General features: G+C 47.0%; 1 protein-coding gene across 5 annotated transcripts in view; it reads left to right on the forward strand.

Annotated features, from left to right (window-relative positions):
- The window catches only part of C46H19orf44 (chromosome 46 C19orf44 homolog), a 22,808-nt gene continuing 8,514 nt past the window's right edge, over window positions 1-14,294 (forward strand). For 3 of the 5 annotated variants that reach the window (XR_013588337.1, XM_078615114.1, XM_078615111.1), the window contains exons 1-9: window positions 1-60; window positions 1,167-1,293; window positions 2,381-2,540; window positions 3,833-4,130; window positions 4,772-4,992; window positions 6,246-6,522; window positions 8,758-9,417; window positions 10,357-10,443; window positions 13,193-13,359. Coding sequence is in view for 4 of the 5 variants with exons in the window: in XM_078615114.1 (XP_078471240.1) it covers window positions 1,190-1,293; window positions 2,381-2,540; window positions 3,833-4,130; window positions 4,772-4,992; window positions 6,246-6,522; window positions 8,758-9,417; window positions 10,357-10,443; window positions 13,193-13,359 (1,974 nt within the window). In the remaining variant the exon portion in view is untranslated. Of the gene's footprint in view, window positions 181-1,166; window positions 1,294-2,380; window positions 2,541-3,832; window positions 4,131-4,771; window positions 4,993-6,245; window positions 6,523-8,757; window positions 9,418-10,356; window positions 10,444-13,192; window positions 13,360-14,294 lie in introns of all 5 variants that reach the window. The other 2 variants (XM_078615115.1, XM_078615113.1) reach the window with 2 other exon arrangements.

Genomic DNA, 14,294 nt, shown 5'->3' on the forward strand with positions numbered 1-14,294 from the left:
GGTATAAAGCTGCGTCGTGTCGGCGTGGTGGGTGGTGAAACCTCGCTCGCGGATTTAAAGGTTTAAACTTTATACTTTACAAGTTTTACACGTAGTACGACTTTCGCGACCAATATTATTCACAATACAGGTTTTTGGGTTAGTATAAACGTGCCGTAACCCTCCACCACTCGAAACCCAGTAAGGTTTGTCACGTAAACCAAAGTTCATCTGTGTGTCTGTGTGTGTCTCTCTGTGTGTCTCTGTGTTGTTTCTCTCTGCTTATGTGTCTGTCTGTGTGTCTCCGTGTCTGTGTCTTGCCTCTCTCTCAAATGTCACGCTTAACTTCTAATTGAGCAATCTTTGGAAGAACGTAATCATCCAGGCTATGCGTCAATTGTGTGTTGACCGACTCTCCGTGTTGCATTGCATTACATTTCAAAATTTTACTAATTTTTGTTTTGTTAAGTTTAGTTTCTCTCTCTGTGTGTGTCTCTGTGTTGTCCCTCTTAGTAATTCCTGCAGTTACGAAAGCTCCAAATTTCTAATTGACATGCTAATTTCTCTACCCCCCCCCCCCTCTCTCTCTCTGCCCCCCTCTCTATTTAAGGCCTCGACACAGAGGCGTTGTTTCTCTGTGTGTCTATGTTGTGTGTCTCTCTTTGTGTGTCTCTGTGTTGTTTATCTCTGCTTATGTGTCTGTGTGTCTCCGTGTCTGTGTCTTGTCTCTCTCTCAAATGTCACACTTAACTTCTAATTGAGCAATCTTTGGATGAACGTAATCAACCAGGCTATGCGTTAATTGTGTGTTGACCGACGCTCTGTGTTGCATTGCATTACATTTACAAAATTCACTAAGTTTATTTTCTCTCATTCATGCGTACCTAATCATGATTGCTTGTGTTGCAATCGAAACGTCGTATTCTATTATTTAATTTATTTTCTTTCTACGTGACTTTACCAAAAGAACCAAAAAGTAATTGGTTACTAGTATAGTGTATAGTGTGTGGTGTAGTGTATAGTGTAGTATACTACTTCAGCCCACTGGTGTGTTGGAGAGTAAAACATCGTGTGGATTTACTCTCCAACACACCGGTGGACTGAAGTAGTATATAGTACTAGCTTTTTTTTTTTACTCGTTGAAATACTGGTAATAACGCATGTGCTTTGTTGTGTCACGTTGTTAGACTGTGTATCGGCGGGCACAACCATGATCCAACGGGGGCTGCCGGGCGGGCGTGGATGGCCCGGAGCGGATCTGAGTGATGCTTCGTTTTCTGACGAGAGCACAGGTCTCCCCTTCAGGACTACAAGGTGACATCGACGCGTCCAGATGAACTACAACCTCGCCGGGTTGGCAGTGTGAAATTGGGTGTCACTTTCTAACAATACAACAATATTTGGTTTTAGAAAACAGTTCTGTTGAAATTGAATGAAATGCAGAGACATGTGTGTACAGCCTTTGTGTCAATACACGTCTGGATGAGGGTCCCCCCCGAAACCGTGTGGGTCCATGAGGGTTCTTTCACCATATTTCTTCAGGTCAACAAGTGCAGGTTGGTGAAGGTGAGGAGCATCGGTGTTTTATAGTATGGGACACCGATAGGTTTTGGTGCACCGCTGAAAACACAGTCCTGTGAGAGATGTGTACGTCAAGATCATTTAAAGAGGTTTTTTTTTCGTTAGGCGAGGGAACCCAGGGTGCGACAGGGTAGAGAAGAAATGAAGTTGATGGTGTGATAAAGGTGCATATGATCAGTTTTTAGTGACAGTCCCAGGTAGAGTAAAAGAGGAAGGTTTTGAACCTATACTTAAAGCATCAATATTGTCAGCCATAGGCATCCACAGCTGGGTGAAGGACTTGAATAGGGGAAGTGAATTAGGTTTGGTTTGATTTACCGGTACAGGCGATGTTTCCGAGCGGACTGTCAAAGCAAATGGAAACAAAAGGTTGAAGAGTTCACAGTGAAGGCTGGTATCACATTGAGATCGATAGCATAACACTTGGATTAGAGAGCAGGTTGGATACATAATTTTGCTAGTTTTCTTCGTGAGGTTTGGGCAGGACATGTCACCTGACAGTATCATGGCCAACGGTTAAGACTAATGATGGGAGTGGTAGCCAACGGAGGGAACGTGTCCGAGCATATGCCCACTGTGGAAATGGAGCAATGAAATCGGCTTGTGTGTAGCTTCTAGTGTGGATTGTTACATCGAAGGCCCATGGTGATGACTGGGGAAGGCATTCACCAATGGATAGACCATGGCTAATGATGATGATGAAATAGGATACTTTTCAGCAGTTAATTCGAAATGTGAAGAAGGCATTGGATAAAGGTCTCAGCAGCAGCAGCAGATGAGGCAATTAAGTTTATTTGGGACACGTCGCTTGTTTGTGGAGGAGCAGGTTGGCGGCAGAGCGAGGTGTGCCGGGACCCAGGGGGAGTGTGGGGAGTGGGCTGGGCATGGTGGGGCCCATGTTTACGCCTCAGTGGGGCCCAAGTCCACTCCCTGGCCATGCCTCACCCACGGCGACTCGCTTCCTCAAGAAAAAGCCTCAGGTGACCCAGCAAGTGCATTTGTACGGCTCTGGTGTATACGTAGAAGAATAGGTTTTACCCTTTTTGGCAATAAAAAAAACAGGTGTTAAAATGCTAAAACACTAATCAGAAACCTTTTTGCAAGGAATCATGTCTGCATGATCCTTGTGGTGAACATGCAAACAAAAACATGCTCTGGTAGTATATGCATTGTCTTTGAAACTGATTGGTCCACACCAGAGACAGCTTTCTTTAGAGCCTCCTCTCAAACAGTGAACACTATATGTGGTTAATGCGGACATGATTCCTTGCAAAAAGGTTTCTGTTTGGTGTTTTAACATCTTAACACCTGTTTTTTTATTGCCAGAAATGGTAAAACCTATTCTTATATTTTGATACTGGCAAGGGAGGTTCCATGATGCAGGTGTGTATGGTTTGCAGATACTGTACTACAGATTCACACTACTATACAATCACATGCCTCATTTTGACCATGTGAGCATAAAACTCACACCACTAAAGAGACGCTGTAAATTCAGAAGCTTCACATTGCCGTAGAGTGTGCAGATTAACACAACCGCAGATGTTATAGATTGACATCGCTTTAACTTAGACTGGATTCACACCACAATAATATATGCGATAGATTCGCACAGTGACACTCTAAATGCACCTCATGTGCAAAAAATAATACATTTATGAATTTAGTGATGATCCTTAATCAAAGGAATGAATTGTTACGTAATCAGCTATGATCGATAATCTACCCACTGCTGGCAGAAGTGCCTCCTCTAGAGAGGCCATCTAATGGGTATTTGGCCTATTCTTCCGTGCTTGCCAAATGCCGTGGAAAGGTGGGAGCACCCAGACTTTACCCCACCAAATGCAACCTGCCAATCAACTACCTGTGTTGCATCTAACTACTGGGTGAAGAGATGCAGGGTTTGGTGAGTGGGAGTTCGAATCGATCCAGCAACCTCTATTGCAAGTCGATTGTGCTAACCATTACGTCACGGCAGCCCCCCTTCTCTTCTCATTTCAAAGAAAGGATAAACATGTTTTGTTCATGGCTAGACATTTCTGTATGCGGTTTCCAGCAATGCAAAAAAATCCTATTCGAGCAACTCTAGTAGAAACATGCAAACACACCCAAGAAAGGATGCATACTTTAGGAAGGATCCATATGCTCTCATTCTAACACACGTGCCATAATCGCCCGAGTACTTGGTATAACATAAAAAAAAATAAACACTAATTTTAAAAAAGTAAGCGTCATATCGAGTAACAATCCCTTCGTGCCCCTTGTGCTTCAGACGGACATCCATGTGGGCGCCAGCGTGGCCAGGACGTCCGCGTCGTCGGCAGCGGCGCTGCAGCGCCTGTCTCAGTTCGAGGAGAAGCTGAAGGCGCGGGTGACGGGGCCCACGGCGGTGCCGGGCGGGCGACGCCAGCCCTCGGCCTCCCCTTCGCCGGGGGCAGCACCCTCCACCGTGGAGCGCTCCGTGAGCATGCCGGGCGACGAACTCAGTGGCAATGGCAGCCGATTCCTCAAAAAGAAGAAGAAGACGACGATGATGACATCTACGCCGGCAGAATCATTGGACGATACAGGTGCCTCAATGAATATCGAGTCGACTCTCGATCACCTGAGTAATGGGCGTAGAGTGGTGACCCAAATAAAACTAAAACACAGGTATGCAGAACACATACACAGTAAAATCTTGGATTGCGAGTAACTTGGTCTGCGAGTGTTTTGCAAGACGAGCACATTTTTAAAATAAATACTAATTTGATAAACGAGCGAGGTCTTGCAATACGAGTAGCACGTGTATACGCTTTGTCTGCCGAGCGTCACGTGATCACAACTGATGTACACGTTTCCGGAACGAATTATGCTCGCAATCAAAGGTTTTACTGTATATAAAAACTAGGTTATACAAATGTATCTATTGGTTACCTACATAGGTAATTAACAAAGCATATACATTATAATTGTATTGTGTAAAAGCCCATAGACTTACACATAAAGACCCTTATACTTTTGTAGAAACCAGAGATTCACTTGGACACCCATAGACTTGCATAGAGATTCATAGACTTCGTAGCCCTGACTATGACTGCTTCTCTCTAAAATATAATCATTCCCACTGTTTCTATCTAGTGCTCTTGAAACGTGGTCGCATTCAAGCGCTATAAAACAAAAAAAATCCAAATTGTACTGTTTTTGCAATTGTATTGCATCGTGTTTGCAGATCCTCCAAGGCCCTCTGCGTCGGCTGCCCCTCGCGAGGATGCATCGCGCACCCGTGACGCAGCCCGGACGGGCGGTTCTGGGGCGAGGACTCGGACGCCTGTGGGGGCTGTGGACAGCGACGAGGAGGAGATGCGGCGGCTCCTGGGCAGCTCGTTTGAGAGCCACGACTCTGAGCGGAAGCAGCCGCGAAGCCCGCAGACTCCCACCAACCGCAACCGGGTACGAGCACTTAAAAACTCATCTTCTCGGTTCTTTCGGTAAAGTCACGTAGAAGGGAAGTAATAAAATAATAAAAATAAAACATAATAAAATAATTCTCACGACGTTTCGGCCACAACGCAAGCAGCCGTCCTCAGGTGAAGAACAGGTCTGTCGGGGAGACAGCGTCTTTCAGACACTGTCTCCCCGACAGACCTGGTCTTGAGACGCTGTCTCCCCGACAGACCTGGTTTTCACCTGAGGACGGCTGCTTGCGTTGTGGCCGAAACGTCGTGAGAATTATTTTATTATGTTTTATTTTTATTATTTTATTACTTCCCTTCTACGTGACTTCACCAAAATAACCAAGAAGATGAATCCTTACAGTCACGAAAGCTTTAAATCGAGACACTTAAAAACTATTAAAAAAGTATTATTTTTTTCCAGGTAAGGTCAACTGAGCTGTACACCTCTTTTGAGAAGTGACCTGGTCACTAATGATGGCTCAACGAAGTGGATCATCGCGTAGAAATTATATAGGAGCCAAATACAATACTCTTAACGCATGTTTCTAAATATGGTGGGAAAAACTAGAGGACCCGGAGAAAAATCCACGTGACCCCAGGGAGAACATGCCAACTTCAAATATATACCAGGCGAGGAAGTTAACATCTCACCACCATGGCGTCCCTTGAGGAGGGCTCTTCAGATTTTATTTAACATCCTTTATTTTACAAGGAGATTAAATAAACCCATTGAGGCACAATAAACAGTGGGTTACGTCAAGAAGATCCAGATGAGAGAGCTGTCGGCAAGAGATGCAGGTTAGTGAGGTGAAAGAAAGATAAACAATAGAGACGTTGAATGTGCCGTCTGTTTTTACTCTTTTGTAAAGTAATCGGTTTCCGTGCCAACTTGTTTGCTGTCGTATGGGCACCGAGTAGCTGATCGCTGGTAAGTGAGGAACAGCTTATGCTTAATTTGGAGCTTTCGTGACTGCAGGAATTACTCTTTGGTTCTTTCGGTAAAGTCACGTATCAAGAGAAAATATTTTATTTATTATTTTCTCTTGATACGTGACTTTACTGAAAGAACCAAAGAGGAACAGCTTATGATCTAACCAGTGCACATGTAAGACAGTTGATTTATATTCGTGCAAGCTCGGTTAATCCTCAACCCGGAGAATTCTTCCACAGATAAATGACAGTTACTCGTATACATATTCTAGTCTCTCTCTGCGTAAGTAATTTATATTTTTTGTTGCTATTTTTTAGTTTTTAAAGATGCGCGAAGCGGCTTCGACGGAGCCGCCTGGCGGTAGTGCCCCTCGCCTCCCACTGTCGCCGCCGGAGACGGGCAGAGCCAAGCGATCCCCGGTCCACGAAGACCGCACCGCGAGATCACCTAGCGTGATGAGGAGAGGCGCGGTCAATCGATCGCCTTCTCCCGTGTCGATACGGAGTGAGGTGAACTCTGATGACGAGCGATTCTCGGACGCATCGGTGGCCCCGAGTCGACGGGATGACGTTTCATCGCCTTCGACCTCTGACGGTACGAGGATAGATGGTTAATTAATGGAGGCTGAGGATGGTGTGGTGGCGCAGTGGTTGGCACACTGCGCTATGAACCTGGCGATCCGAGTTCGGTTTCTAGCCATAACTAACACCAGTAGCGAGTGACATCAATCTGTCCTGGGCCACCGCTTCAAAAACTCATCACCATCCAATGTGGGGAAGTATGGTCAAACCATCTCCATGACCGGCATGGCGTGGGGAAGCCTTTACTTAGCAGTGGCTTGTCAAAGGGCTGTTTATTATGATTTGCTTTTTATTAGACCCATTGCATATCTAACGGTTATGGGTGAGAGAACACATGGTGGGGGACGATCTGTGGGTTGTGTCCTCTGGGCTTGTGATTCTCCCTGTTGGGTCTATATTATGATTCTAGATTTGAAGCTTTCGTGACTGCAAGGATTCATACTATTAGGTTTTTTCGGTAAAGTCACGTAGGTAAAAAAATAATAATAGATTAAAATAACTAAATTAAATCACGACGTTTTGGAGGCAACACAAGTCTCCGTCTTCTGGTGGGACCTTCACAGCCAAATTTACTGGCCAAATTTACTGGCCAAATTTACTGGCTGTGATGGTCCCACCTGAAGACAGAGACTTGTGTTGCCTCCGAAACGTCGTGATTTTATTTAGTTATTTATATTTATTCTTATTTTTTTTACCTACGTGACTTTACCCAAAAAAAATCTATATTATGATATTAATCAATATTTCTGCACGGATATTCACCAGTCCTACTAATTTAAGCACTGGGCTGCCAATTTTTAAACACATACGTGATTTCCAAAGCTCCTCTCTCTGTGTATCTTTGTGATATCTGTCTGCTTATATGTCTGTCTATAGTTTTCTGGTTAGTTTTTTGTTGCTATTTCTTTCTTTTATACCTGATGATGATTGCTTGTGTTGCAATCGAAACGTCGTAGTATGCTATTATTTACTTTATTATTTTATCTTTATACGTGACTTTACCGAAAGAACCAAAGAGCTATTCATGCCACTTAATAAATGTTGCAGAAGATATGTTTTTTGACACAATATTTGTTTAGAAAATTGCTATCCTCTTAAAAGGTTTAATAATTGGCAGCCTACCACTTAAATCGGCATGATTGGTTAGTATGTGGGGTGTTGGGATAAGGATATGATTGGGCTTTGGTTAAGACTGAGGTTAGGCCTTTAATTAGTGCTAAGGCTATTGCTGGGGATAGGGCAAATGCTCGAGCTTGCACCGGGACTGGGAAAATGTTGGAACTTGGGCGACTATTAATACATGGGTTAGAGGTGCAATTTATTACTCCGGGGCAGGTTGCTGTTAGGGGCTCACGCCACGTTTATTTAAGGGCTTACGCCAAGTTAATCAGGGCTTACGCCAGGTTGATAAGGCTTACGCCGAACCAGCACCCCCCTAGCCAATAACTCCCCAGGGGACAGGGTACTGGGACCCCTACACCCCGGCTAACTCGCCCCTCCACCCTGCCCCGGCCCGGGACCACCCCCAACCTCGGCCGGTCGGGCGGAGTTGGCTCCCCTAGCCTCGTGTGAGTATCAACGCCCTGAGTCCCCACTCCTACCCCCGACGACCCCCGGTTCCATCCCGGGTTCCCCTTTAAATACCCCCCTGGGGCATGACGTCACCATCCTCCACGGCCCGCCTGACGTCACGTCCCGCGACGCCACTCTCCCCGAGGGCGCGCGTGACATGATGTTACCCACTACACCTCTACACATGTGTAGTGGGTTCACAAGCGACAGAGACGGTGTAGTCAAGGCACACTATTTATTATAGCTTACAGGGTAACAATGGAAGGGGTAACGGCCCCTTCACACGTACTGGACTGAGATACACCCCTAGGCTATCTGCCTAACTGGTTAGAGGCGATGCTGGAAATGTGGCTGGTATCGTTGCTCGTGTTGGGCACGTGTGACATTTTGCATGTCCTGATCAGATGCCACATTCACAAGGTGGCCTGGTGGCTCAGGGTTCAGAGAGAGACTGGGCCACCACTGCTGATAATCCTGGGTTCAAATCCGAATAGCCACCTGTGATTAAACCAGGTTCTCTAGTGTAGTAAGTTGATGGTCTCAGCTTGCTCACTGTTGACTTGCATAGAGACCCATATACTCACATAGACTGAGTTGTGATTAAATTGGGTTGGCAAGTGTAGGGAGTTGGTGATGTCAACCTCGTCACCAGTGACTATCATCGTTGTGTTTTTAGATTTCAAGATGAACCTGATGACTGTAGACGACCTCCTGCCTGCCATTCCTGTCAGTGATCCACCGCCAATTAAGCACGGCCACGAGAGATCCGCGCTTAGCTCCGACGTGCGACAGCCGAAGGCTCGCCACCTATCCGACAAGCCATCCGCGGGCACGACAAGAAATCTACGAACGCCCTCTCCGCGCACAAGGATGAGCAGCGAGAACGGCAGCATAGAGAAGAGCAGCGAGATCGCTACCATGTCGGAGGTGAGCGACGTGTCCGAACGGCTGGAGGTGGCCTCCATCAGAGATGGCGGCGACCACTCCTCCGCCTCGTCTTTGTCGCACGGCAGAATCGGGAGCCGCGGAGGGAAATCCTCGCGCTCCGTGAGCCCCGTCGACAGTGACAGCGCCGCCTCCAACTACTCGGAGGACTTTGAGGAAGACGACGATTCGCGTGACGCTGGCGCGAGGACACCGTCCCACTCGCGAGAGTCGTCCCCGCGCTCCCAGAGCCTGACCTCCGGAAGGAGCTCACTGCGGCCCGGGGGTAGGAGGGAATCGTCGAGGCTGCGAACGCGTGGACTGACCGATTCGGTGCGAAGAGATGTGAAGAGGCGAGGGAGGAATGCGTCAGTGCAGACTGTACCTGGCCTTAGCTATGCGTGGGTGCAAGGTGAGTGCCGTGTTTAAATGGACAGAAGCGCTATTATGCCAGTGGGAGTGGGGTGTGTGCGCATTGGTGGTGCACTCCTGTAATCCAGTGCTTTGGAGGCAAGGTTTGGAAGATAGAGATGTGGCAATAGAGCAAGTAGGTTTGTGCACCTGTGCATACATGCATGCAGACCTGCACGTGTTATCTCTTTACAGGTGTAGGGTTATTTTCTGTCTTGCACTACGGTAAGTGGTGAGTGATATCTGAACTAGTCCTGAATGCCTTCATCAATCCGCACCAACCAGCGGGGTGAAATATGGTCCCAGGATCCCTATGACCAACACAGCATCTGGAGTCCTTTATCCGGCGGTGAATTAACAAAGGGTTGTAAATACACGCCACATATTAATCAAATATTGAGGCACAGTATGAGGTATTATTATACCATAAACACATATAGAGCCTGACGTGTGAAAAGTTGCCCTGTTTTACAAAATTTGAGAGTAAAAAAAAAACCTCTTGTCAATCCACTGCTGAATGAAGGCTTCCCCATGCCATGTAAGTCGTGGACGTTTTTTTTATCCGTACTTCACCGTGCAGATCCGTGCAGGATGATCAAGGAGAGAGCTCTAAGGACCGGTTCAGATTTAACTTTGCCACTGATGTTATCCATAGCCGGGAATTGAACTGGGGACACTGGGTTCATTGCGCAGTGTGCCAACCACTGTGCCACCGTTCCACCTTGGCATTATTACTATTATTCTACTGTAATTAAATACGTGTATGACTTAACACGTGAAATTCTTCCCTGTTTAAATTGCTCGGAACCAATTGCTGTAAAGCTGTTCTGTATTTTTGTTTTTCCTGAGCATGCTGAGCGTGCTTTTTGCTCAATGTATCCTGTTCCTGATTGCGCTTCACTGCACTGTCGAATAATTTGATGGACCTTGCGGTTCACAGATGCTGCGCTGACAGCAGAATACGCTGGGAAATACGCGGCCCCAATGCCCATCGCCTCTCACTTCATCAGCGGGGAAACGCTGGAAGGTATGGTCAAGTACAATCAGAGCACATGGTAAAACCTCTCGAAGCCGGACTCCTATAAGGTGGAATTTGGGGCAAGCCAGAATTGTGGGTAAGTCAGGAAGGCAATCTGAAAATAAAGAAAAAATACATTAGATAAAGTTTTGCTGGCTGGCTAGCTGATGTGCTGGCAGGCAAGTGTGCAGTGGTGACGTCTCCGTGCACATCTGCGTGCTCCCGTCACCCACATCCCACAGTGTTGGTCCGAAATTGTGTGTCATGCTGACTTTACACCTCCCCTCCCCCCCCCCCCCCCGCTTAGTGAAGTCTCCGACAAGTATTCCCTCAATCTCTCTGGCCCGTCTGTCTCTCCCTGCTGTGAAGAAGTGGGAATACATTCTGAGAAAAGGCCGTGCAGAGCAAATCCGCATTCACGAACAGCCGTTCTGTGAGGGTGTCAACTTTCAGCAATATCCCCGAGCTCTCCCTCAGGGCCCTCTCTTATCCTCCCGGCGTGGCCTTGATCCGCCTTCACCACGCCCCCTTTCTGGAACCTACTAGCAGGTTCCCCGGGCTTCCAGATGCCCCCCCCCCCCACCATGAACTTTGCCTAGATGTTTTATCCCCCGTATATATACTCTCGTCTGTTGACGTGTGTACTGCCGTATCTTGTAGTTGCACTTTGTAAACAGCAGCCAGCGCTATTGCACTACACTAGTACAGCACACCGGTGTGTTGGAGAGAAAATCCACAACATTTACAATCTTGAGTACAACGTTTCGCCAGTAATTACAACTAGCTTCATCGGGCGACAGCCAGATTTGTGGAGAAATCCTGTTTCGTTCCTTAAATAGAGGGATAGATGTGATGATGTTACTTGTGAGCCCTTCACGTGCGAAGTGGGGGGGATTAATGAATGCATCTAAATTACAATGGGTATCCATTGCCGGATGGGCACATACTAATGCACATACAAAACTCAAACGAGGAATACAATTTCTATAATTATGCAACATAAAACTTTACACGAGTACTGTACTCGCCCATGCAGGCTGGTAGTTAGAAACGCGAGTTCCAAGTTCCTCGCAGGAGCAGACAGGGTAACGATGCGACGTGCTCCCGTACCCAACAGTGGACCGCAGAGGGCTGTGTCGCTTCTCCTTGAAAAGTTTCGGTTTATCTTTCGCGTGGAAATATTGTTCAGGCAGACTGTTTCTTAATCAAAACGTTTCCGAGATTAAGGAGGGAGAAGCGAGGTTAGCCCTCTGCGGTCCATTGTTGAGTAGGTGGGGGGGGGTGTGTGCACGTGGTATTGTTTTTCCGAACTCAACGACTCCCTGTCCACGGCCAATTAGCAAGCGGGCTGCAGGGGATACACTTGGAGAGGCGCATGAGTCACTTGCGGAGTCTTGAGACAGCCCAGTGTGTGCACCGCGCCATCTTCACACTGCCCGCTCAATCCTTGCAGCTGTGAGAACCGCACCCCGTGCTTTCCGAAATTTTGGGAGTAGAAAAAAAAGGTTGCAGCTGCGAATTTGTGTAGAGCGAGCGTCGGGTGTATACGCACTTTTTATTTTCCATTTATGGTACTATTGTGAGTGCGAGTTTTTTTTGGTTTCTAGTTTTTTGGATAAGATTGACAACAACAAAATATATTTTTTAAGTATGTAATGTTATTCCACAAACCAGAACGATTGGCGCTCATATGCGTTGGGCATAGGCACGTCCGCCCCTCTTTTGTAACTTATTTATACGGTCGAAATCTCTAACATATCAAAGGCTCCATTACTGGACGGACTTGCTGGCTTTGTTAGACCCTTGCAGCTGCGTGCATGTGTGTATTTTACTTTGTTGATTGCTCCTGTGGTCCTCCTGCACACTCTGTGTTCTCGTGATGAGGTCTAGGGTTCACTTTCATCTTCTGAAATAGTGAGTAGCTACTGTTTACTCATGCTGTGGTTGCACATTTGCTTACGCCCTATTCACCGTTGAGTTTACTGTATGCAGATTCTTTACATTGAGATTGGCCAAAAGAATAGCTTCTGATGAGTGGCACAAGTTGTGCAGGATGGGGTGAGAAACTTGGGAGGTTGGTAATAGAACCTGGAAGGAAAGTAGTATGGATGTACGTATTTAGGAATGCGTATCTGTGTGTGAGTGGGAAGTGGCGGTGTAGCGGTTGGCGCACTGCACTACAAACCCGGAGGCCCGAGTTCGATTCCCGCTCACGGCCAAGACCACTGACCAATATCTGAACCGGTCCCTGGCCTCCCCTAGGTCGACTCAGCCTCAAATGAGCACCTGGTGTGATGTGTAAACATGACCACTGGGGAGACAAAGGCGGTCGGGCGTGGTCCTGGCCACCCACCCCCTCGTGTGCCATCCCGGCCTTCATAGGTGCTACTCGCTAAGAGCACTTGCCCCAACATTCTGTTAAGGCTATATGGGGGGTCTTTGTCTTTGTCGTGCACGCGGAACAGTCGTCTTGTGGTTATCACGCTGTGCTATGGAACTGGTGATCCTTATTGGATTCCCACTCATGGGACAACACCATTGACGATTATCTGAACCAGTCCTGGGCCTCCCCTAGGTCGACTGGGCCTCAAGTGAGCATGTAAACATCGCCACTAGGAAGACAAAGGTAGCTCGGCATGGTTCTGGCCACCCACCCCCTTTGTGTGCCATGCCGGCCTTCATTGGTGCTACTCTCTCACAGCACTTGCTTCAACAGTCTCAGGCTATACGGGGGGGGGATCTTTGTGTGCAATCGCAGCCCTCACCACGCACCGCCCCTCCACGCTGGCGCTCGAGGAGCTGCTGCGGGGACAGCTGGAGCTGACGCGCGAGTTCGTGTCGCGGTGCCACGGCCTGCATACCAGCCTGGTGGAGGCACTAGCCCAGGAGCGATACCCCTACACCACGCTCGCCGAGACGCGACAGGCACGCACGCACGTCCATAGCACTGCAAGTCACGGCATCCGAGGACCTCAACATTCATTCGCTCATTGGTTCACACATTTGTTCAGATATGAAGTTACTTATTCATTCGTTAGTGTTTGTTAATTCACATGCTTATTCACATTCCATCACTCATTCTTTCACTCATACATTCGCTTACTCGTACATTAATTCACTCGGTGCATTCAATTGTTCACACATAATTTTTACAGAAATCCATGCATTCACTCATTCACATTCATGAATTCACTTGTCGCAGAGTAAATCAAGTCAAAGTGAATTCCTGCAAAAATGAGCATTGAGGCTGTGCTCATCTCCTGTTTCATCTCCTATTTAATATTATTATTCCAGCCCCGTAGAGCCAGTGGTGAAAATTCTGCATTGCTATGATGGGGACGATTTTATCCCTAGGACAACCGCCGTTAATTTCCCCATAAAGTGGTACTCATCTTGGCGATCTTGAAGGGACGATGGGGTTGAGTCAACCCCTAACCATGATTTTAACTCGCAACCTTGTGATTGTGAGCCACTTGCTGTACCGCTGAGCCACTGATTAAGGCTAAACATTGGTTTGAGTGCCAAGGACAATTAGCACGGTTGGCGCGAAATAAGTTCAACATACATTAACTGCCACGTGTAAGAATGTGTTAACTTGACAAAGATATGGATAGACTCACCCCCATCAAAGGAATCTCCACCACTGGCTCTGCGCGGCTCTAAACAGGAGGTGAGCATTGCCACAATGCTCATTCAGGCATGAAAACCAGTTTAGCCTGATGTACTATGAGAAAGTGAATAAATTTAAAGTGCAAAATTAGCGAATGTGAGTACATGCATGAATGTATGTATAAATAACATGATTTTGTGAATGAATTAATAAGTTAGTGTGCATAAAGGAATGAGCAAATGATCAAAAG

The sequence above is a fragment of the Lampetra planeri genome, chromosome 46 (assembly GCF_965212315.1).
Source record: "Lampetra planeri chromosome 46, kcLamPlan1.2.h2, whole genome shotgun sequence".
Taxonomy (NCBI): Eukaryota; Metazoa; Chordata; class Hyperoartia; order Petromyzontiformes; family Petromyzontidae; genus Lampetra; species Lampetra planeri.